The sequence below is a fragment of the Branchiostoma floridae genome, chromosome 6 (assembly GCF_000003815.2).
Source record: "Branchiostoma floridae strain S238N-H82 chromosome 6, Bfl_VNyyK, whole genome shotgun sequence".
In the NCBI taxonomy this organism is placed as follows: Eukaryota; Metazoa; Chordata; class Leptocardii; order Amphioxiformes; family Branchiostomatidae; genus Branchiostoma; species Branchiostoma floridae.
The window spans coordinates 5,937,078-5,963,224 of record NC_049984.1 but is presented as its reverse complement, the minus strand read 5'-3'; the positions used below and the strand labels follow the sequence as shown (position 1 = coordinate 5,963,224).

General features: G+C 42.2%; 1 protein-coding gene across 1 annotated transcript; it reads right to left on the bottom strand.

The window, feature by feature from the left end:
* Positions 1-303: 303 nt before the first annotated feature.
* On the bottom strand, positions 304-25,271 carry LOC118418621 (glycine receptor subunit alpha-4-like). The gene is made up of 8 exons (XM_035824625.1): positions 25,013-25,271; positions 11,273-11,340; positions 7,757-7,986; positions 7,324-7,406; positions 5,267-5,422; positions 4,115-4,285; positions 2,116-2,456; positions 304-1,670 (listed from the first exon to the last, which is right to left on the bottom strand). Exons 1-8 carry the CDS (start codon positions 25,188-25,190, stop codon positions 1,464-1,466), a joined length of 1,434 nt encoding a protein of 477 aa, XP_035680518.1. The 5' UTR covers positions 25,191-25,271; the 3' UTR covers positions 304-1,463.
* Between the last annotated feature and the right edge of the window lie 876 nt (positions 25,272-26,147).

The following is a 26,147-nucleotide window of genomic DNA, read 5'->3' as shown; positions in this document are numbered from 1 at the left end:
ACCTATTATTTTCTCGATAAGGAATGGATTTCTATGTCTGCTTCTTTGAATCACCTGTTCAATCAAATGACGCTTCCATTTAGTGCTGGCGTTGCATGCTATTGTGGGCCGGCTTGCATGGGTGGTGCTTTGCTTGGCTAGAATCTAGAGTCTGACTAATGTCATGGGCATTTCTTAACTTTTTTCCTTGTGACTTTCAGGCTCCAATAAGATAAACGCACGTCTTCTTTGAATTCTGTGACATCCTAAGAGTAAAAGTAAACGCCAATGAGCTTCAACCCATTGAAACTATGTACATTTTATTGTATCCTTTTCATGACATTTTCATGTTGTTACATAGAATTCCATTCAATCATGTACATGTAAATGTGATTCATTTTCCCACAACCAAACCAAGTCAGCTGGCCAACAGTTATGTAAATCTTCAAGCTTCTCGTCTGCACAGTTGTATACACGGTACACGATATAACACACAGTTCAACTGTTCACTATACAGGACTTATAACAGGAAGTTCATCTTGGATGATGTGTTTTCTGATGTGGATAGAGAAAACCTTAGGTTTCGTTGATATTGCTGGGTAGGTTGGGTGTATTGCTCAACATGCACATGCACACGGTGCTTCAGGCAGAAGACGCCCTCGGCTAGCACTGTATTGTTATTTTAGTACAGTGACAGACGACCTGTCACATCAGTTACCATACTACACATTTCAACAACACAGCTATTAACATTCTTTTTCCCACCTGTGCTGTTTTTAATATGTACAGTATTTCAGGGCACTGTGTAAACGTCAAATATCGGCGCCACCATTGTTCATGAGCTTATCTCACCTTTTAGCCGTCTGTGCGACGCTCAAGGGACTTCTTCATAAAACGTTTTGATCCCCTCTACGTTCTGGGAGAATACCAGAACCATGAGTTTTAAAGATAAAGTGCTCTTAAAATGAGAAATCACAGTAGGTAAAGAATGTCCCCCAAGGCAACTCCTTCTTCTCGCGCTGATAAATCCCATCTGTGAGGTTTGTTGATTGTGTCGGCGACAGTCTGTCGCTATATAGCAGATTCAGACAGATACTTTGTAGCTGTCAGTTTGTTTACAAATATGATAATGGTACTCTTGTGACCTAAATGCACTGTGAAATAAGCCCTTAAGTGTCAATTTGTCTACGTTACGATTAACCACCTGGTACACTCATTAAGGTTTATGTTCCACGTGGGAGGAGACGTACAAAATGGAAACCGTGGAAAGAATAATTGTCCGTATCATAAACTTTTTGTTGTCGACTAACAACCTTTTCTGTACATGTATATCAAAACACTGGGCTACGCCAAGATCACCTGGATTCATGGCTTAAAGATGCGTATATTTAGTAATAGTATCAAAATATTATATTTTCATCATACATTTCAATGAGTCAGCGGTCAAAGGGTAGCTCTGTACTGAGTCGTTGTTTTTGTCTCTCTCAATAACACAAGTAGAACGCCCAGTAGATGACGTTGAAGAGGATGAAGAGCGTGGGGAAGGCCACTCGGCAGATGTAGTCGATTCTCTTGGCTTTGTCGGCGGGACTGCGCGATCGGCGTGGGGACGTACTGCAGCTGGAGGCGGGGTCAGGCACCTTGGGGTCCGTACACACAACCTGGAGCGTTCCGTTGTTGTGATTCAGTGTCTAAGTGAGAAAAGTAAGCTTATGAAATACAGCGTATGGCTACCAGTAGCCAATCTGGTCTGGACGTTTTTCCAATCAATAGATGTTCTGCGATTTCGGTTCAACAAAATGTGGCAATACAAAGATAAGTTAGTTCACATCAATACTCTGTACTTCGCTGAAGGTTATGGTTATGGACATCCAGGTAAAAAGATACGCCAAAAGCAGTTACTCAAGCAAAATAATATCCAGTTGCTTGCGTAACTGGTGTTTGGAATACTTTCTGAAAGTGTTATGACATATCAAATTCCACTCTTTCTCTCTGGGGGTCTTCCATAATGTGTATTTGAGCCCATAACTTGTACAATGACACCTTTGCTAGTGTGATTGTCCAACTCGGGAATATATGACAGGGATGGATAGCAAGTGTCAAGCACTGGGAGACAATACAATAAACCTTTGATACCTGCGGTCTATGTTCCTCCCTTCTGCGTATGAAGTCGACGGCAGCGTACTCCAGCAGCGCCGAGATGACGAAGAGTTGACAGACGACGACCCAGACGTCCACGGCGCGGACGTAAGACACTTCGGGCATGGGCGCCGTACGGGAGCTCTGCGCCGTCATGGTCAGAACGGTGGTGACGCCCAGACAAACCCGGGCCGGCACGGTGTCTATGGAGAACCAGAAGGAGATCCAGGACATGATGACGATGGAGGTGGACGGGATGTACATCTGCATGAGATGGTAGGCCAGACGTCTTGACAGGTGAAGCTGGATCTCCACAGACGTGAACGTCTTGGAGGTAGCTGTGGGGAGGAGGAAAGATGGGAGTTAAACTAGCGCAATTAATAGGATATCATTATCTCATGATGTTGTTCACTATGAGGAAGAACCCCTCCTTTGAACATTCGAGCTCACTCTTTCCTGTGTCAGACTTTCCCGTGGGGAGCACAAGATATCACATCGACCCAACCTACTTCGAGGAACTATGATGGTGGGTATTTGGCATGCACACCTTTGTTCACAGTCGAAGAGCATCCAAAGCAAGTCACATATTAAGACGAAATGGTTGCTAAGTAACAGGTGGCTATGGGTCTGTTATGCTGTTCAAGTCTTAAACAATTCAAAGGAATGCGATGCAACAAACAGGAAGCATGTGATGGGCATTGTTTTCCTTCCTTCAAATGGGACATATTACCTCCTAACACCTCACCTGCTTTTAATCCTGTGCTCATAGCACTATTCAGTGATAAAATATCACTTTATACCAATGGCAATACAAGTAGAGAAACTTAACGATTTATTTTGTTCGCATATGAATAGGCGTATGTACACCTGTGTATGATTCACAATGCAAGTTGTCGGCTGAGATTTGGCATGCAACCAACAAGTACATTAGTGCTTACACTAGAGGTGAACTCATGCGCCTTTGCAAGTCTGATTACTGTTCGGCAAAGTACGTTTTGGCAGACAATCTGAGCGTGTCTACCGGATGGGTGACCTTTGAGTCTTGGATAATCATATTCTTTTAACATGGTTGGCATTATCGTCACCGCAATTTCTTGAATATGCTCCGCTTCGAACATTTGAATTATTGCTTATCGTCCCTGGCATTAAAATATGTAAGTGTGTTGCTGAGAGCCTTTTCCATAGAATAGAGCTCAGATAACAATTTTCTGGTGCACAAACACACTACTTTGATAGGCTTTTACGTATGTACAAAGATTCCTGATAAAGCGTTTGATCTAAGGTCAAAGTCATGCCAGGTTTCTATAGTTCAGATGAGTAAAATGAACTTGGTTGTTGGTAAAATACGCTGTTCTAGCTATCTGGCATAAGTTGAAATAGCTCTACTTGCACGGCAAGTTTCCATTCATCGATTTCCCATTTTTATAACTTCAGGACGGCGTTTCCTCACAATTGTACCTTTGAAATGATGCAGCAATGGCAAGATGAACATTGAGCGAAGACAAAGATATTGATCAGTGTACGCCCTACATTTGTTTGTAAATGTCTCTATATAGCCGGTATAACCGCCCTTGGCCTGTCACACCTAGCTTTTGCACATCTATCTGCAAGTGTTCTTTAAAACTATCCAGGGAAGATTCTCCTACTGTGCTTCGTGATAACATATTCCACTTTAAGATCATAGTTCTGGGAAAATAAGAATTTTTGAAGACATCAATCCTAGGTTGGTAACTCTGGAACTTGAAGGCATGACTGATTCTAGTTTTGAGTTACACAGAATTTAAATGCAGAAACTTTCGTGGTGGTTCAATCTTCGCAGTTTTCGCGGTTGCCGCTTCACCGCGAACTTAAAACCACCACGAACATTTTTCCATGGAAGTAAGAGACTACAGTGCATTGTGATACCGCGAACTTAGAACCACCGCGAAAAGTCATTTTTCATGGTCCCGCTACCGCGAAATTAAATCCCCGCGAACTTAAATACATTTACATATACCTTCCGCCAGCAGGTTGCACGTCTGTGTGTGTTTGTCACATGTTCCCGGGAAGGACGTGCAGTAATCACACTCCGGAGAGCTGAGGGTGTCCGCACACCGGGAGTTATCCACCAGACACGCGTCAGCCGCGCGGTAGTCACAGACGAAACTGGAGTACTTACAGCCTTTCCCTGCAGGGGGAAATAACTACGGCATCAAAGGCAATCTGATGGAAACTAAATTAGAGGATAATCAATAATTGATAATAAGTTTATTGCAAATTCTTGCCCGTGGACTAATTGCTGGTAACATAGGAGAGATTGCTTTTGCAAAGATTGCCATTTGATAATCAACCAAGCTTGCACATGACCTTTGAAAGGACACGCCTCAACAAAATTGAAGAGGCTAGACTTTGACATCAAGCAGCTGGATAAGTAAGCGGAGAAAATAAATAGAAGCACCTTGACATTGACTTTTAATTTTACTGTGAAAGGATATGGTGCTTTATCTATATGCGAATTGTCAGTGGCGTCATGTTTCTTTATACATTTTATTGCCGATGCATCAACCATCCATAAATTACCATATGTTGCCACACATTGTGTTTCAACAACTGTCTAAAGTGACCACTCAAAGGACTTGAGGGAAGTGGCCACAATAGATAGGTGGCAATTACAAACAAGATGATTAATGCTTGGGTCAAAAGTGATAAGGCCATCGTTATGCAGAGGTGTCAGAGGTGATCACTAGCGCAGGTCTGACTGTTTGTCTTGCCATCTAAAACTTCAAGCATCAGCTCGTCGGGGTCCTTTGGATGTCTCCAGAGCACATATCGATCGCTCTCACTATGCAGTATAAAGCCTCCGCAGTCTCCAGTAGAAGTACTGATACCCATTAAGGTTCGTCCTGTCCACTATACCAGACTGTGGTCAATATAACGTTACGCGCACATAGGTTCCCCCGAGTGGGTATAACGTGCCTTTGTGTGTTCTGACATTTCCACCCATTATCCTTGCCTGCTCTCTGCACATCGTATTTCAGTGATGTCCTCAGTGATGCACACAGGTCTTGACATCATAACTCATCACGAATGGTACTCGGCATTCAATTAATTGTCTTTGCCCATAACGCCACGCCATGACTTTTAAAAATGTACAATCTGAAATATTTACCTTCCACTCTGACGTCGAACGAGTTAACATAAGCCTTTATCTCTATTTCCCTCAGCCTGAATTGAGAGTGGATGGCTGTGGCGTCAGTCAGTAACGGCTCTGTTCCGTGACCACCCCATATGAATGGGTATCCCCAGGCCAGGAGGACGCCTTCAACTGTGGAGAGAAGATAATGACTTTTACTGCATATTTAAAGGTAATTAACTTTCTACAACTCGATTTCTTCAGACATGCTGAGCTCTCTTAGGTAGACTTCTTACTTCTTAGACGTTTTACTCCTCGAGGGATGAAAGTTGCACCACAAATATTAAAAAAAAGGGGTAGAGAAAGGTAATTGCGACACTGCCATTGCTGCTATATAGTGCTGCTTCGAAAATAGAGAGTGCTTAGATTTCTGGCTTAACTTTCTGATGAGCTTGATTGATGGCTTGACTCTTCTGGTGACAAATTATCTGTTCATGACACCATCAACGTATGGAAATTGGCTCGATTGTCGTGGCTGATGCAAACAACCTTTTCTTCTAACCTCTTTTAAATCTTTTTCTATACTGATCTATTTGGAAGAAAGAGTCATGTTCTTCGTAGGCAATCAACATGCATCGGGGCATTTGGAATGAACTCAATTATCGCTTCAATGGCACCTACAATGAGTATAGGGCATGATGAGGCAGGATAAAGAAAATAATTTCCACCACAATGGGTACATCATGAACTCGTGTTAGTTGATCAATATATATGCAAGGTCCTTGATTAATGTGTCAATGTCTACAAGAATGACAATAGCCTTACTTTCGTATGTATGAGATTTTTTGCAAACACTATTATTGTTAAAGTCATACAGGATAGGCGTATAAGGACTGGCTAGCCGGCTGAACAATTAGACGTACTTAATGGTGACAATCTCCAACATTGGATATGCGCCTGAAAGAACAGCTTGTTGCAAATAACCATCTGGCAATGATGTACAATAACCGCCATATGTCACCATAGTTCGATCTACGAAGTCATGACAGCAGGCCCAGAAGAGTTACTCTACAGGGAAATCTGACTCATCTTCAAATCGGTTCATATTCTGCTCATCTGCAGCCCCAGTGTGCGTGACGAAAACTGTAAAGGTTAGGGCACTGCTTGGGGAGGATTATGTCATCAAAAATGAACGACCCATTATAAGAAAGGCCATGGTGCATTAAGATGTTTGATGGCCTTAAGTTGAAGAGACATATTGATTTTGCGTAGGTTCGGCTGAATTGTTGGTGATCAAATTCTGCGAACAGGAGAAGGTCGTCACAGAACATTGAGTAAAGAATGAAGCCATGTAATGTCCTGGGAGCTGGGACTGATTACGCCCGAAAACGGATCACCAGTTTATATTGTTAACGTATGTCTTAAGTAGCCTTGGCATTTGGATGTTGACAGGAGGTAAAAGCGTATCGTGATGTACTTTAATTTGGGTTTTGACAGGAGGCGAAAGCGTATCATGATGTACTTCAAGTAGATAGAATCATCGGTCAAGAAAAGAGTTATGGTTTTAGGGATTTTGAGTGGTTTGAAAGAGAATTATGCAGCCAAAATAGCCTATCATGGACCATTGGTGAGGGCTTTACGCAATTTTACTCCACAGGTTGGCTTCCATTACTTAACAAATATCAAGGCTACAATTTCCGTTTGCAAATGACCGTTGGACATTGAGGCAGCCTAGCAAGATATGGACAAGACAGATAGGGTACCTTCCTTTCTCTAGCTATATCCGGTTACAGTGCATTAAGTAGACGTACGTTTTCGTTCCAACTTCTAGAGATGCACCTTATTTTGCTATGCCAAATGCTAAAATGTCAACTGTCAACGTCGATGAAGTCTGAACATGCAGGTAATATGATACGCAAGGTAACGACGGCTCAGACACCTGATAGAATATGGAAACAGACGTTTCAGACAGCATCCGAATTTTTGTAGTTGCTTGAGTAGCTGTTGCTTACTTTTCATGTCAATTCAATTGTTTGTGGTGTTGATTGGTTTGCTCGTTGTACAGAACGTTAGATGCAACTTGTTGTACTCACATCCGTCCATCCTGATGCTGCAGAGTTGGTTATCCAGGGGATAGTTCTGTAGACTCATGCTGCACGTCACCTTTATTTCATACCTGTGGCAAAAAAGTACGAAGATAAACATCATTCACCTGTGATCAATTGTTTGCAGTACATAATTTTTTTATGTTAAACTTTGTTTCCACATTGCCTGATAAAATTAACGATTAGGTACCCAGGCAAGCTATAAACAACAGGAGTAGAGTAGAGGAGTAGAAACTGTTTACTGTCTTTACATCTGACAGACTCCACAGTGGTTTTTTATTGGTCGCTCAATGATCTACAAGGTCTCCCAGTGATCCCGTAGATTGTCAATTAGCACCTCGGTTGCCTTAGGGCAGCCCCTTGCTAGCTCTCTGTCTTGTAAAAATGGAATCTTAGTTTAAGTTTGCATTGCAGGACAAACCGTGACAACTCGTTGACGTTGCCGTCCGCGGTGACCCACATGTTGGGTTCCTTCTGGAACTCCTTGTGCGGCACGCTGGCAACCTTGACCTCCTTGAGGTTGGAGAAGTCGATGTGAGGAGTCCACAGCCTGGCCTGGGGGTCCACCGGGAGGAACGGCCTGCCTTCTGGGAGCGGCAGCAGCCGGGGGTCGCGCCACTCACGGACGATCTGGATGGTCGCCTGGAAGTCCTGGGAACATTCACAGGCCAAGGAGATTCATGTCGTATTCTACATCTGTTTCCTATTGGACATCTGAAATTGTCTTCATTCATAGTTAGAGTATAAAAGACCTGTTTCTTCCAGATCACTTCAGTGTCACTGAAGAAAACTGGTGGATTCCAGTTGAAACGTCTGACCGTTTCCAAAATCATATCCAGTTGCTTGAGTAACTGCTTTTTGGCTCATGACGTATTCATCTAAGTTTCTTGGTGTACACGACACAGAGTTACAACGATTCAAACAAGTCTCAACGATCTACTATATTGCACATGGACCAATGTCTATCTTACAAGCTCGGAGATAGTCATGACAAAGAACAATAGGATTGGACACAAAACAAGGAATGGGTGAAATTTTGACCAACAGAAGTACGTACGTAACTCAGCGACAACAAACTTGGGAAACCATACTACTTCGTAAAGCACTACATGTATACAATGAAGCAACATGCTTACAATTGATTTTTACATTTCAAGATCTCAATGTTTCCAACATTTCGCAAGATCAAACTAGAAATGTTGTGTCAGGACACGGCCCAAGGGTGAGGTCCGAAGGTTCTACCCATCCGTAACCTGAACAGTAGTTTAGTTACACGGATTCGATATATAGATTATACCTTCAAACCTAACCTTTGAAGAGAAAACGTGAAACCAGGGCACATCAATTTCCTTAGTATCCAATTTAGCCCCTGTCAAAAAGGTATCTGTTCAGCAAGACGAGTAATGAGACGGCTTGAATCGTCCAACCATCTCTCGAATTACAGGTCGATTTTCACATGGATAAGGTCACCCTGTGTGACACTAACTCTCATTGTCTGGGGCTCTTTGGAGCTCCTCCGCGCGGAGTTTGCAACCATTCACTATCTTCGCGTTTCCGAACCCGACAGGGCTATTTTTGGAAATGAATTCGAAGTAATGAAGGGTATTTCAAGTAAGTAAGTAAATTTCAAGAAGTATACACAAATTTATGCTTATGAATAAATTTGGCTGGCTTTCCTGCCCTTTGCTGTGTTTTCTATCATACGATTTCGTTCGGTCCGGGTTTGGATATGTAACCCTGGCATAAGCTGGGAACTGCTATAAGACATGGTTAGTAGCAACGTAATAGGATCTCCGGAGACGTTATCAATACGAAAAACATGAGAACAACAATGAAGACTGAAATAAAAATCGAAGCAACCCTGTGTATCCCCACTCCCTCTTAAGGTGGCGACTATTAAGTGACCAAACACCTCATTATCAGTTCTAATAAATTTCATTGAAAAAGTATATCTTTTGCTATTTCCAAATTATAGCTTACCATGACGGATGATATTCCACCCATAACGACAGAAGGTCGAACAGATCCACTTTTGGTTGCTCAAGGGGCTGCAATTAGTATGACGGAGTCCTTTTTTTTTATATTTATTGCATTTCAAATAAACAGAAATAACAGAGGAATACATAATGACAATAGAGATGGAGACAATAACTGAGACAAAACATAAACATAAACCACGGATCCAAAAATAGATAACAATACTACAGCGGGAAGAAAATAATACCAACCAAATAAACTAATACAGCAGTATAAGGTAGTATCGTTTACATAAGAAAAGTAACATCAGTGTAAATTAATGGTAAATTGTAAACAAGAATAATCTCAAATAAAAGTACAGACACATAAGAAACCATCAATACAACATTTCGCTTCAAATACTAGTGGAAATAATTGAATAATGCTAAACCACAAGAGTAACAAAAGACAAAAAGAAAATAGAGGGGTTTAAGAAATGATGTGAAGTATTTCTCCCCATTTACTGTAGTGAACTGCCAATTTGTTCTTTCTGGAAGCTATTATAAATTCCAATTTGTAAGAAGTCTTAATATAAGAGATAAAATGGTTTAATGATAGGTGTTTTTCTTGCTGTTTGTAAATAAAAAATTTTGCCATTAATATTAGTGTATTGTTTAGCCTAGGGGAATTTACTGTTAGATCACCCAAAATTACACTTGCTAAATCTATGTGTAATGGTTCACTCGATACTCGTTCGTGCCATTTCTTAACATCTCTCCAAAATTGGGAAACTCTTGGACATTCCCAAAATAGATGCAGTGTATCTTCTTGCTCATTTCCACAGTGTATGCAAATAGGGCTGTCCGAGAGTTTCCAAATATATAACATTTTTCTGGTAGGTAGAAATTTATGTAACATCTTAAATTGGAAAAATCTTAGTCTCGGACATATTGTAGTCTTGTATACCAGTCTAAAAACTTGTTTCCATGGTATTATTATGTCAAGTATTTCTTCCCAATATGTTTGGATTTTAACTGGGGTTTGGACTACGTTATTTGTTAAAAGAGTTGTCATGTATATATCTTTATTTATCTTACGTGCCCCCAACCAGGAATAGTTTGATATGAAGGGTGCATTAGGTCCTATAGTAAGTGGTTTATCCTTAAGATGTCTTTTCCAGGTGCTTGGGATAGCGGAGATTATTTGATTATATTCCATCATTCGAAGAGTTTTCCCAAATTTCAGCGATAATTCCTTATATGACAAAAATTTTCCATTTGTATCTAAAAGGTCACTTATAAATAATATTTAACCAGTAGCTTGCTTTCTAAAGTGAATAGGCTTGCTGTCTATAGTAATATTTGAGTTGAGCCATAAAAGCTGTGATTGTATGTCCTGGTGTGTTTCAGGTGGCTTAAATTGGAAGGAAAGCCATGCTTTAAGGGCATTGATGAAGAAAGGACTAACAGACCGAGAAAACTTAGTAAAAATACAGTCTATATGATATTTAGATAATTGCAAGAAAGGGTAAAGTTTACATACCGGATCTGGGAAATCAGTCAAGTATTTACTTAAAGGTGTTTTTGCTTGCCATAGTCTAGGTATCCACGATGCCTTACGAGTGAGATCAAAAGTGGGTAAGTGTATTAATTTCAGACCACCACAGTCATAGGTGTTATATATAACCTTGCGTTTAATCTTTTCTGGGCGCCCATTCCAAATGAAATTGAATATCTTTTTCTCATACTCCTTAAAGAACTTGGCGCTAGGAGAAGGTAATGCCATGAATAGATATGTAAATTGTGATACTATTAGGGAGTTCACCAAGGCAAGTGGAGTCCTTATGTTGTTCTTAGGGTACGATAAAACTTGAATGACGGTTCCTTTGAATGGCAGTTGGGAAAGTGAGCACAATATTGTACAAGTTAATATAAGCACCATATTGGATAAGTTTATTTACTTGTTGTAAATCGGACTGTACCATTGTTTCCTCAGACACCGAGCCGAAGCCTTGTAGATGTGCTGCCACGGTGACGTTCAACCAGCGATCTGAAAAGAAGAGACATCATTTCGAAAGAATAAGAAGACTGTACAAGCCTTACACTAAAGACGCTACTTGTCAAATACACAGCGAAAATGCACCACGAACAACCACTCCCTTCCACCCATGCGTTGTTGGTTAGCTGACTCGCCGGGCATGTTTCACATCACAATGAACAAGCAGGAAACTTTCTCCCCTTGACTCCTGATGCGAAAAGGTTGCCCCACTGCACCAAAAAGAAACTGATTAAAAAAGTAACATGTTCAGTTGAAAAGGACCCGAATAACACAATTTACGATGAGGAATAATGGAGGCTGAACTTTGTTTTCGCTCCAACTCACTCTTTCAACCCAAACGCTTCAGACCAATCGATGAGCAATGAGCCAGACTTGGTGTAACTAACGCGTACATAGAAAGGTTTTCAAGGCTTACATCACGCGGACGTGCAACTGAATATATTTATGTCAAGTCCACCACCTTTCTCGCCCATTAACTCAAAAGCCTTTTTGATCAAGAATGGTTGGCGCGCACTTTACCACGGCTGTAGGAAAGGTCAACAACTACTACATGTACATCTCTAGAACTTAAAACTGACGTGACATGCGACCCTGTGCTAACATCAAGGAAAATATCGACCACTGGATGCTTTTGACGGCAAACGAATGTTCCCTGCACGCCAGAGGAACCTTGAATTGACGGAAGTGTCCTACCGCATCACGAATTTGTCCACGGGAGAATAAGTTAGGGCTGGGTGATCGATCAAAAGGCGGAGTTCGCATCTTTTTAATGACAGGTCGGTTTACAAATAGCCTGATTACACTCCTGCGATCTATGCTCCTTGGTGTGTACAGGGTATCAATGATTCCCATCACAGGGCAAGGCCTTATATCCTGCCATGGTTATCCACCCGGTTACCTGAAATGTTACACACACGGTTGCCCGTAGTAAGTACCTCTAATCAATACAAAACGTATTGACCTGTATTATGGTACATGGACAGAGTAGACTCGTTAAGATCGGACTAATGTGTTTTATTACTGTATCCAATCTTGTCGTATTGGATTTGGATCGTTTATATAATACTTATTCGATTAAAAAGCACGATTCGATATAACACACGTGGCAGTGACAGTAGTTTCCATACGAGTCAGTTTGCAGCTATGGATGACTGTCTTTGCGTTAGTCGTTTGCGTAAGTCCTGTACGTTCTGCTTCACTACCTACGTCTCTCTCAAGGTGACAATAAGAATGCCTTTTATGTCACCGCCGCGAGTAGCAGAGTTAGCCTTGACTTGGTGCCACGGAAGACTCTGGCTCTAACACTGTGCATGCTTGAAAGCACCCTGTCTATTCCCGCCGGCTTACAGCCTGCTCCCAACTGATGCATTATGCGGGAGTCTCGGTATCATTGGCGCCTGTATTATCAGATTGCTAACTACGTTACAACCCGTAGCGACATGAAAGGATAATTTTATCACAACAAAAGCAGTCTGCTGATCAATCGGATCAACGAGGCATCCACTTATTATTTCATTTCCACGGGGTATGAAAAGAAACGAGAGAGCAGCTTATGCGCGACGCTAACGTTGACGTTACAGGGCAGGTTTATACCACTTCATCTAAACATCCATCCCACGGAGGATTTGCTGTTCCGGGAATTTTGGTTTGATGTCAAGAAGACTGGCACGGTATGATTAAATCATACACCTCGTTGACTGCACGGATATTCTTCACATCCATGCAAAGCCGGCACCAAGGTTGTTGGCAGCTTTGATATCGTGACTGGGTCATTAACCCAAAACGAATCATCACTATCTGTATGCCAAATGCAAGCGAGCCGTATCATCTGACGATGTGGCAACTTTAAATGTGCAGAAATAGATAGAAGATACCTTCAACATGAAGAGACAATTTCAGCCTATAAAACGTTTAAGGCCCCGTACTCGCTGCGGTTGCATGGTGTTGAAAGCGAGAACAGCCCTTTCATAACCCATGTTTCACGAGGCTTAACCCATGCTGATTTTCCAGGTACAGCATTAAGAGCATTCTGTATAACTGTATGTGGATGTCATCCGAGGTGAACACTTTGTAGAAACCGCCCGTCACTCCCACAGCTTGTCGTTATTACTTCTTAAATGATATAGCACACCCTTTTCTAGCTCCTTTATTTCCCAAAATTACATGTTTCACAGCACATCTAAAATGTAACTATCATGTCAGACGTGCTTTAAAGCGTGCACGGTAATTTCCGGCAATTCAGTTACCACATGTTAATGTCATTGGCAATTATGCTCATTGCTACGCACGAACAGGAACAACTTAGAAGTTCAAAGGCGTCCTTTCTACGCGTGGTTGATACGGTAACCTATCATTAAAGGGCTACTTATACTCGGCAATACACTACCATGTAATTTAGTCAAGTACGGTTCAGGTTTCGAACCAATCTGTTAAGGGCATCCTTAGTTTCATTTGACTTCTTTGTCACCATCGGGTGATTACAGTAAGTAAAGAAACGTCAGTGAGTTATCAAAAGTAGTTCCAATGTGACCTTCACGATTTGGAGATCTGCATTTCCACTTGCCAAAGTTCATGACCCCTGTCTGCCTGTAACGGAGTCTTGTAGCAGTGCAGAATTGCATTATCCGGAATGTAGGCAACATGTTGATGCCCTTTAGGCAACAAATTCAAATCTTACACGGTCCATGAAGAAGAATGTGGAGTCATTTGAAGATGTAGGCCGCGACTCGGCTACTGGAATGAGACAAGTAGCGTCGGTGGATCTCTCATTTATTACTAAAGTGATTTGTTACTTTGACCTGGATTACCGACCTTTAACCTAGATGAAAACAAACCCGCACCTTTGACATTTACAGAAGCTGGGATATCTCATCATTTTGTACTTTCTCTTCTATGTAGTGGAGCAATGCATCAGACCGCGAGCCTTTGGGGAAATATGCTTCTTCGCCTTCTAACATGGCGAGTCAATTTGATAGAGAGAACTTTATTGCTTCACACATACATTACACACGGTAACAGTGAACTTCAATGTATGGCTTCTTGGCCGTTATTCCTGTTGGAAATCGGAAATAGCTGATATGTTTCTTTTCTCAGGAAACCAAAGTCGTAGACGTAGTTGTTGTTTTTTACTCTTAAGAAGGTAATTGAGAAGAATGTTGGACTTCATGACGCTGAACGACATTCTGTCCTGCTTGACGGGGCTTCTGGCGCAACTCTTGGCTCTTGCCACCTCCACATAGGATGAATGGAAATGAAATGTTGTTTTTTACATCATCACCATTACAAACTAAGTTTACTCTACTTTTTCTAGCGTCCCTGTCTTCCCTGATACTGTGTATGACAGTATGTACTGAATTCATTACAAGTTAGTCTGTACATGCCTATTGAGGTCTCCTAACACGTGAATATCCGTGCATCTGTATCCAGAGTATGAGATTGCTGTCTATAGACCAGTACTGAATAAAAAAGCGCTCCCTATTTCCGCCTTGGCATGCAGCCAGTGACGGCATCCATGGAGCGATACCTGAGGCAATGTGCCCATTGAGATGAGAAATGAGCCCCTCTCCTGCCCTAGCTGGATCCGGCTGTGTAATAAAGCCGTGAAATATTGTCTCTGTTGTACTCCGATTCTTACCACAAAAGTTACTGAGCCTTTAGATAACAACGAAGATCGAAGATTCTTCGAATTGATATTAAGTTCCTCACAAATAGAGTTTCGGAGACTAGATTACTAAGCCAACTCATAACTCAAAGCAGTAAAGGTGACGGAAGAGGAATTACGTTCTGTGGTATTTCTCTGTGCGAAACTTAGATGGAATATCTATTCTAGGAACAAGTTCCAAAGCTGTTGGTCGTATCGAGACATACATGGGATCATATGGTGACAGTCTGGTCAAATAAGTAATTGGTATAAATCGTGGTTGTTGAATAAGCAGCGGGAGACTTTTGGTGTCGACTTTACCTAGCCTTACGTCGGCTACAACTGTGTGTGTGTCGTCTGATCTAGTGAGGACTGTCAGGGGTGTACTCGAGGTCAGTCGGAAACATGTTCTATATTCTCGAGACGGTCTCGCTCTTCCCTGGGGACCTATTTCCTGAAATGGTCCTGGCGCCATTAGAAATTGGTTTCAGCGCAACAATTGTGCCCTTCGAGCCAAAATAAGATAATGACTGACCACCCTGGGTCACAAACCGGTGGGTTGTCTGCCCAGAGTTGGTAAACTTTGCAAAGAGACCGAAGCGGGTCGTCCTTAATGCCAGCTTTGTTTGGCAATCTTCTGTCTCGCCACCCTCGTGTCAAATCATCATCTGGTGGGTACATCGATATCACAATACTTTCTTTAAACGTGATAGCAAGGATGGAGAGGGTAACCACAGCGAATTGAGACGTCTCGAAAGGGGGAAGATGTCAGGAACAGTCGGGCTCTGCGGAGTTGTTATTATGACAAGTCACACAGGTCACAACTAACTGTATCTCACAAATTGCTCTCTGTAGAATGCAAAGGTCAAAAATAATCTGAAAACTCTTGGTACGGACCTTTTTATCTGCTGCTAAGTCCTGCCTTTGCGTTATGTTTACACACCCATTCATTTTCATAAGGCTTTCCTGCAGGGAACCGGCAACGAGGCAGGCAGACGGAAAGCCGTTAAGTTTGCAAACGTTTGCGGCACCACCGCGAGCAGTATCACACCTCAGTGGGACTTCCACACTGGAATATCCATTGATCTGGACTCCAGAACTAACTCTTATGAGAAACATGAAACAAAGCTCCGATAAATTTTCCTTCTAGTGTAAGACGGCATATCGACCAGGTGATCCTAAGATTCAACCATGCAACAGTTACTGGTTTTATTACATAGCATATTTCAGCCTCTTGCCTTATTCGGCCGTCAATTCACCCCACATGAAGCTTATCACGTGAAGCCCATAGTATTATATCAAACAGCTGTGGCCAAGAGATATTCCATTCGTCTATGTGGTGGTCAAACCAAAACTAAGAATGCTTTTATCCTTAGTACATTGCTACTCATTCCGTGTTTTATGGTGGAATGGTTTGGTATGGGTTCCGCCAAATCAAGCATAGCATGATGTACGTGTGAAGTTTTAAATCATTATCTTCCTTAACTTTCGAACTCCGTGTGAGGGTAGGTAAAAGGGTATAAAGACATCCCAAATCTGACTGAACCATACAAATGATGGTTCAAATCATTACTATACTTGGTTCGGTTACAATGTGGGATTGCGCAGGGTCCAAAAGCTCTGGATTTTGCTCATTGTCAGAAACTTCCTGTCGGGTCAAACGTTCTCTGACTGCTGTTGCGGTGCGTGAGATGCTTGATGAAGTAAATCAGAGCATGTCTTAGTTACCCGCGACGTCGCCTCTAATTGCCTCCTCAAATGCAAGCAGACTGTTCTGAATTAACCCCCGTCCCAGCGGCAATCAGAGCAAATTAAAGACTGACTTGCGCATTTATTCATCAAGGCTGACGGAAAGAACGTCATCCTTTAATACTCTCTCAGAAAGTTTGTTTTTGAAGAATTAGTCCCCGAGCCTCAGGCATGAGGATGAGACTAGGTAACATAAGCAAACGATCAAAAACATGCGGTAGATATATATAGGTACATATATACGATGATAGAAAATAAAATCATGGAATATATACCACACAACAGTAATTGCTTTCTCAGGTTTGCATTTTTGTATCTATTGGGATGCTATGCAGTGCATGTTATTTGTGTGACATAGTTCAGAGTAACATATGATGAATAAACATGGCGGAAAGGTCACACAGTCCACATTACGATTCCTATTGCCAGGACCTACTCATTCAGACTAACAGACGGAGCTACCGCGCGTGGTCCCATCTGGCTTGTCCCGCGGTGAACAAAGATTCATCACCAAAGGCAAACACCTTTGGCAGCATGCCTCTGGGTAAAATGGCTGACAATGGATTGCTTATCTACTGCAGTGTCCAAAGGGAACAAGAATACGCCAGTAGTGCATTGTAGCTATCGAGGCGGCAGCCAACAGCAAACGTTTTTTCTAAGTAATATCATATCTTAACGATACAGGTTGAAGATATGCATGTCTGTACGTCTTTAAGGAATTGATTCTCTTTATCGCTATTCTCTAGACGTATTATCTAGACATCACACAAAACGCAAGAACAACCCGATTAACTGCTATAGAATTCAACAGATGATTGATGGATATTGTCGACAATACCAACGAGAACGGTGGGTGCTGTTCATCTGCATCCCCTGGAGGTTGCAAAACGGACGTTTCCATTCAGCTTGACTTTGGCTTAGTATCATTGTAATTGATCCCCATTTTCACATGTAACAACGTATATAGAATCATTTGTATTCGTTTACAATGCCCCCATTAAAAAACAATGAAAAGTGTTGTTTTTTCTACTTCACACCGTCCTCCGTGTCTTTTGCTCCTTCCATATTGGTTTCAGATCGTAGAATGTCAGTGCAGGTCGCTCTGGCCTGACTCTCTTTTGCTCTTCCGCGCAGTGTTTATATCTAGTGGACACGAAAGTAATAAGTAAATCCTAGCCTATTGGCAGCCTTCGCTTCTCTCACAATCAATAGATTCTTTCGATCCACTCTAGTTTTGTTGTTGTTGACTGCGGGCATCTAATAAATCACTCTCCGTGCATTTAAATTGCAACTTATAGTGATTTTCATATCAAATCTGATCTTCAATAAAGAAGCAAACAATTCAGGTGGATGATTCGCCCGTTACCGTTCGTTGGAGGCGTATTCAAGATAGCTGAATCAACATTTAAATACGATAAACGCTCTCAACGTTATCTTAGTCAGACAGTGACAAGTAAATACATGATTTACACCTTTAACTTATTCCCCTTGAATTCATTTTTTCCCACTCTATTCATTGAAATATTGACAAAAAAGCTTGAATACTTCATCAGCCGTCAGAAAACGACTCCAAATAGGATGTAGCTCCATCGACCAAATATTTCCAACACACTGCACGAAGTTCTTGGCATGCAAATTTGGATGTCCGACACACGCGGCCTTGTCTACAGAACCATGTTCATCAATCACACATGCTCTGGTGAATCCTTTGATTGCAAAAGCACTTGGCTCACTCCAGTGATATCTCAACCGTGACTCAACACCCACATTTATACCGGCGCATGTTCTCCACATTTTACTAATGACATTTACATAAGGGTATTGCTGTGATGTATTCAGAAAAATCCATGCGATGGTGCTTGACTTCCCATTGTTGTGCATTGTATTTGTGTCCCAGGGAATTTCTGAAAGACCGGTAACATTGACCAAATAACTACAGGCCAATAAAATATTACGAGGGGTTTAAACAGAGGAAGTGGCAATCGAAGCTGGATCGCGTACACATCGATGGACATGGTGGCATCAGGGACATTGATGGGGGGAGACCATTTTTATTGAAATAACTGAAACTAGAACAACAAGTCATTTTCTGAGTTACAGAAAATACGTATTTTAGAACAAAACATCCAAGAAAATGTGATGAATGAATTGTACAAAGTTTCCATACCTACGATTGGACTACATCTAGCTAACATCTGTGACCGACTGTCCCGGTTATCTAAGACGAAAGCTGCCTCCATGGAGCCTGACTCACTCACTTTCTACGGTTCCTGAGGTACTCGTACTTCCTTAAATTCAAAACATTCCCGTGTACACATTCCTGTACAATTCCTTACTGCACAGAATACTTTACCTTTAGGCTCGCATCAGAGGTGCCACCAAGAACATGTCAACGTACTCGTGAAACCCTTGTAAGCACCTCTCCATAAAGGCCACCTCTGCTGTTCACAAAGAGCGGTAACAATTGTAAGTTTTCGACCATCACAGTCATCTGTTCAGACTAATCTACTGTACACACTTCAGGGCCAATTCACTACTCCCCGAAGTCGTATTTCGAGATTTTTCACCCAGCCATGGCTGCCTGATGGTTCTGTTTTGGATCTTCAATCATAACAAGCAAAGCGAAGTCGCATTATTTGTATGGGAACTGATGCCCTTTGACCGTCACAGGCGTGAGGCTGAGACTGATCAAAGGCATCGCCCTTTTTTAGTTGTAGTCAGTCCCAGCCTAAAAGACGGGAGAAAGTTTGGATAGACACTGTACTTTCCTGGCAATCTCATCATTTTTCACCCCCGTAGCTAGCAGCCAAAGTTACTGCCGCACCTGGGTGTTCACGCCGAGAGCTATAGCGTTTGGCCGAGTTCCCAGGAAGGACAGTCGCTCTCAGGCAGACAATCATCTTCAAGTAAGTCTGGGAACAGATTTTAATCTAGATATGCCAAACATTCATCAAGTCTTTGAGAAATTGAGGCAGAGTTTCACGCCACTCTGGGTAGAATTATTTACTGCTGTCACTTCCAGATCACTTTCATTTTCCCTGGGGTCGTATTTGAATATCTTCAACTCAACGGACAGACAACTGGTCATAATGATACCAGCTAATGTTTTGAACCAACTGTAGCTAGATACAAGGAGAAGAATCAGTCTTGAATAGTATTGTCGCAAGTGAACCTATTTGTCCACGGTGAGGACTATGATCTCCGCCCTCTTGTGATGTTATATCTTTGCAACACAACTAAGAATCTAGAAAAGGTTAAAATTTTGGAATAAACGTTTCTCGACATTACTGCAGAAAAAAAGCTTCAGATATTTGTAGTAGAAGCGTTAAATGACATCGCTAAAAAAACGATATCTGACGGCTATATGTCAGCAGAGCATGTGAGGCCGATATTTTAGAGAAAAAGTGGTTGTAATTTTTCGGAATTCGACCTGCCGATATTTGTCATTTCTGACCATACATCGCAATTTCGTACAAGAAATATGACAAATCGCAGTTAGTCGGTGTAGTGGCAGGAAGAGGAACTGTGCTCGAGAAGACATCGTTCATTTCATGGCCTTCTCTCCTGCGCACATCCCTAAGCTCATGCTCCAACGACCCCCTTACGTACTTTCTTTTGTGTTTTGTTGGTCAGGCGGTATTATTCTTTTAATACATGGATCAAGATATACATCACACTAAACCAGGGAGGTCAGATCAATGGTGGCGGTTCCCGGAATTGTCTCCACGCACTGCTGAGATCTGCGAGACGGATTAAAGGGAATCAAAGATAATCAAAGATAATCACCAGCCTCCGCCGGAATTCGTTGAAGTGTGGGACGTGCAACGCGAACAGGAACCGTCTTGAATACAAATGAACAGCTCAGATCCTTGGAGCACAGTTCACACGTAACGAGGTATAAAGGAGATAACGTCTCCAGATACAGCCTGTTGCGCCGTCACACTAACCTGACACACATCACAGTCACTGAACTGCGTCGACGTAATAACGGTGATCATAATCATGTTTAAGGTTGCAAATTTAATGCCGAAACATGTCCCAATATGATTTGTGGCAACTATTATTGCATTCTGTGCGCTTTCTACTACGATATTGTTCCTACAACTAATGGACTAAGGCTAAACAGGCGCACATGCATCATATGTATTTGGAGATATTGTCATTAGCTGCATCATCATTGTTCATATGAAATAGCTCTAAATGACCTTTTCTTTTTGGCTGTAATTCATGAAAGAAAAAGAAAAGAATTCGTAAAAAGTAATGCTGTTATCAAAGATTCTACTATATATTATGATACAGTTCTCTGAGTAGAGAGTGGAAATACATTATACATGTATATCACAAATATTCTCCGTGGAATTAATTTGAAATAAGTTTGAGATATACTGTAATTGATTTGTGGGACTCAAAGAGACATAATGAAGATACAAACTAATTTTGAAGCAAAAAAAACATCTTACAGTCTCTGCGACACTCAATTCGTCAATTTAGTGTCTCGTCCAACGGCCCACAAAATTCCTATGCATATGGCACACTTTAAACACAGTTCGCCTGAAATACGAGTGTCATTGTCGCAGTGGAAGTAGCTGTCTTAGCGCTGTGGTATATCGGCCTAAAGCACTCATGGCACTTCTCACCAACTGTTTCATTGTACACTTTTTCCTGGGCCGGAAGTACAGGCGGGCTGCCTCGTGTCCGTCCATTATCACTTTCTGTCGTACATGCACGAAATCAGGCGATAGAGGGGATAACGTTAGAACATGCAATATAATTGCGAGATCCCAACAGTTGAACAACTCTTCTTCCCCCGAGGGCCACATTCCTTTTAATTCAACTTGTCTTCCTGTGCTTCTTCTTACACGATTCTCTGGCAATCCCAGATATGGACCACATGCCGTAACTTTCAACTATTTCATACCAATAGCAAAGTAGCTCTCGCGTCAAGAAGAGGCCCCACAAATGCCTGTAGGAGCCATAAAGAGCTTTACGGTCGTTAGTTGTGCCTTAAATCACAGCATTGGCGGTACTATCCAGACTTTATGTGCGGTTAGTTAACGCAGAGTAAATTTTACCAGACAAAATAACGCAATTTACGGCGCTACTCTGATTTTATGTGCGGTGGAACTGCAGCCTGATGCAGAGTAAATCAAGACGGACAAGTGCAATTTGGTTGGATCGTCTTTGTGTTTCCTTGCTGCGCTCAGAAGGTCCTAGTGAATGCCCATTACCAACAGCTTAAGACATTTATAATCATTTCCTACACTAGATATTACGTTCTTCAGCTCCTTCCCAACTTAACGTTACATTTTAAGCTCGTAAACAATCTACTTCAGCCAGCTCCACTGCGTCATGGAGCCATTTGAGAACAACAAACGAAACCATCACTAGAGGAAAATCGGCCCTTCCGTAAGTAATTACGTAGGACTTATCGACTTCTCCATTAAGATGCAGATGTAGTCCCGTAGTTTTCAACTTGAAAGCCCAAAGCTGCTCAAAGGCAGACCCTTTGTCTCATCGACAATAAAGTCAAAGTCAAAGTGGTTCTCTGTACAAAAACGAGAACAGTGGATGTTGTTCACCTGCATCCCCGGCTATGGATTATAACATGGTAATTGATCCCCGTTTTCACACGTATCAACGTATATACAGCCTACAGTTTGTATTTGCTAAGTCAAGTAAGTATTCGCTTACAATGCTTTCCTAAACAAAACGGAAAGCCTTTTCCACTGCACACCTCCTTCGGCGATTTTGCATCTTGAATTGTCGTCAGCTCGTAAAATGTCCGTGTAGGTTCTCCGGGCTACCCACTGTCTCTCGTGTGCCTTTGACGTTTCCTATAAGGTTCACTTATTAAGTAGGGATTTCCGACTTCTCCATTAAGCTGCTAATGTAGTTCCCGTGGTTCCTCTGTACCACAAGGACGTTAGCCATTACGGCTCGCTTTTAGAGAACGATAGATATTGGCAGTAGCGTCACTAGTCATTTATGTGCAGTTTCGTGTAAAAGGCAGCTAACGGTGATGTAGCAGCTTCTCTACGATTTCAATGGTTAAACTACACGAGTGATTAACAAAAAAACAAAGAGCTGATACCAGATAAAGAGACGTGGAATTGAAACATCTATTTTCCTTGGGACTACGACTGCAGTGAAAATGAAGATGAAAATGATGTCTTCCATTGGTCGTGGCAGAAACGACAGATACTATTTACAGTTCATACAGGTTCATTGTACCTGGAAAAGCCCTATAGCTCTTACTTTTTGACAAGCGCAATGAACAGTTGACCTCTGCTTGACGGCCCATCTTAAGGCCTGCAGCCATGTCCAGTAGCATACATATTCCAGCCGGGTGAACGACAACAGCCGGGATTTGAAATCACGGCCATTTGGTCGAGAAGCAGGGTCGCTAACCACTGAACTACCCGCATTGCTGCAGTGGGGCCATAGAAGGAGCGTTCTCGTCGCTGTCCCTGTCAGGCTCGTCCTGCGAATCCTTCTACCACATCACTACAACTGCTAAAGTGTAGTGATGGCACGAAATAGGAAGATTCCTGCAGTGGAGTGATGACACTAGACTCAAACTCATTGTAAAGTTATACTATACCGTTAAATCTGTCTAGACGTGATCTGTACCTATCTGTCCATCGCGATGTACATCAGCCTTCCCTGGGGATGCCATTACGCCCACCCTTCACAGTTCAGTCATCAAAGCAGGGTGAGAGCATTTTCCTAGAACTTAGGATGAGAGTCTTTTCCTAGAACTGTCGCAGAATGGAACTCGATACCGCCAAGTACTGGAGAAGCGTCCTCACCAGATAGCTTCAAACAACGCTTGAAGTTAGATAGCCAAAGAATGACAGGTCGCTTTATGTGTGTAATATACCCAGCTGCTTCCTCGTCGCTTGCCTGTGAAGCTGGTGGATTACGCCGAAGGACGGTTATACCGGCTATTCGGATATAAAATAGGCTTTCATATCCCACCAGAGAAGGTTTATTGAATAAATCTAATAACAGCGCAGAACACAGCTTAGATAAAGATTTCAGGATTACTGGGTGATATTGCAGAGGGGTACTTCGGGAAAATTGCCTCTGGTTGTTTCCGCCAGCCAGCATAGCTATAGACAGGATAGGTAGGCCATTATAGGAAGGATTCTAAAATGCTTGGATTCATGGGTAAAATCATTCAAGGGACTACCAATAAGTAGCCACAGTGGCCAGCTGGTCCTGGTGCAGAGGTGGTCACTAGTACAGTTTTGACTGTGTATCAATGACCGGGTTGCTCTTATGCAGAGGTGGTCACTAGTACAGGTTTGACTGCATATCAATAACCGGGTGGTCCTAATGCAGAGATGGTCACTTACACCGGCATTTCGTTAAGTCTAAACTTTCATCTTGCTTTCTTTTGCTTTCATAAATAACTGAAATAGGCTGTCCTGGCTGTGAAAGAATCCGTTATCGTGCAATCTGGTTGTGCTGGGTGCGGTCCGTAAATATCCATGACGACCGTTATGTTTCATCTAGTTTTATCAGGACGTATATACTTATAATGCGTTGTGTCTTCTTCGTTATTGTGCTTGTTAGTATCAATTTTCATCAGTTGCATGATCTGATCTGATCTGCATGTTTGAACATCGCTTGTATAAGAACGTCCTACGATCCTGTTTTCGGTACCTTAGAGATATCTCCCTGTGAATCTCTAATAAAAAGATAAATGAAAATCATTGACCAGCCCAACGGCTTATCGCGAAAGCCTTGGTACGCATCGTTCACTCACTCATGAGAGTCAACTGAGTCGCGTTTAGTTGAGGGGGCGATTAAGATCGAAAAGAGTTCATGCAAAGGCATTACGTTTGGATTTCTTCATTGCAGAGAAAAGTACTTGGAATGCTACATAGTGAATTACCTCAATTCGTTTAAACAGTATGGTGGTCCTAATGCAGAGATGGTCATGCACACAGGCTTGACTGCATGTCGTTAAATGTGAATTTTCAATTTAGCCCTGTCGGTCAAAGCCGCTCTTCCCAGCGGTCCAGTGTGAGGGATAGGTTGTAACGGGAACATAAATAAATTGATACAAAAATGAATAAATACTTTACCAGTAACTAATCATCCAAAAATCATAATCGCATTCCTGGTCTAAGTCAGTCAACATGCAAAGACCAAAGCTTCCATATGCTATCTCTAAAAGTCCTCGGAGATGGAGCGCTTCTTGCAGCCTCAGTGATGTTGTTCCGTAAGACATTGACGTATAACATCGTGGTGTATAACAGCACTAACCTGGCACCGGCGGCTTGACGGTGTATTGGTATCCCTCTGGAGGACGGAGCATCCAGTACCTGCGGCTCCGGCTGCGGCTGGTGCTGTTCTTTGGACTGTCCGAGCCGGCCTTCCCCATATAGAGCAGGATCCAGGCCAAGGCGAGGACCTTGCCGCACGTCCAGCCAACCCTCCTCATGCCTGGTGGTGTTGGAGACGTCTAGCTAGCTCACGCGGCTGGTGGGAATGATCCTCAGAAGCAACAGCTCGGCTCCTTATAGCACCTGTGGTGGGTGGCGGACAGAACCACTCGTAGCACATCTATCGCTCACCGATCACGTGTGAGCACACGGCAGGCTCGTTCACTCCACCCTCTTCACCACGGGCGAGGAGGCGGGGCAGACCGACATGTTAATATTCAATTATATTTCAAGGCGCATCTGCCATCTTATCAACATTTCACACAGCTTTAAGCGTCACGGCTTTGATGTAGCTGTAGAGTCTGGCCAGCCAGTATAGATAGAAAGAATTTTTCACTGGAAACCATGCTAATGTGGTGACCTGTAACAGTTCCACGGGCTTACCGAATGAGGGAGAGGCGCTTTACTTCAGAGGGAGGTTGGGGCACGTGGATTCTGTTTCAATTGAAATGTTTTAATGCGAATTCATGCCTATGGGGCTAATTGCAAGTGAACAAAATCAAATACATGGAGTGATTGAAAACGAGTAAATAATCTAAATGCTAACATACAAAGATTAACTGATTGTACGTGCATACAGAATATCGAGTACGATTCTAAAACCTATATTACTATTGCGGGGTTTGACTTCTTTTTTTTTTGAAAACAGTTGAAAATAAAATGTCCCACATTTTCTATGATAGATTGATTCGATGATCTTAGCAGAAGGTGTGTCTTTACTTTAAATTGATGTTTGAAATTCAGTAGCAAGCTTTGTTTTTCTTTGATTCTTTTGGTATATCTAAAACTAGTTTTAACTTTTGCGAATCCTCCATGGACAACACCATGAATGCGATAAGGATTGATTTAACTGTAAAATGTGAATCCGCGGGGAACGATCCCTCCGCGACAAGAACCAAAAGCGTGTCGTCGTGCAGTCATCTATGTCGTAATTTTCATCCCGAGTACCTTTTACA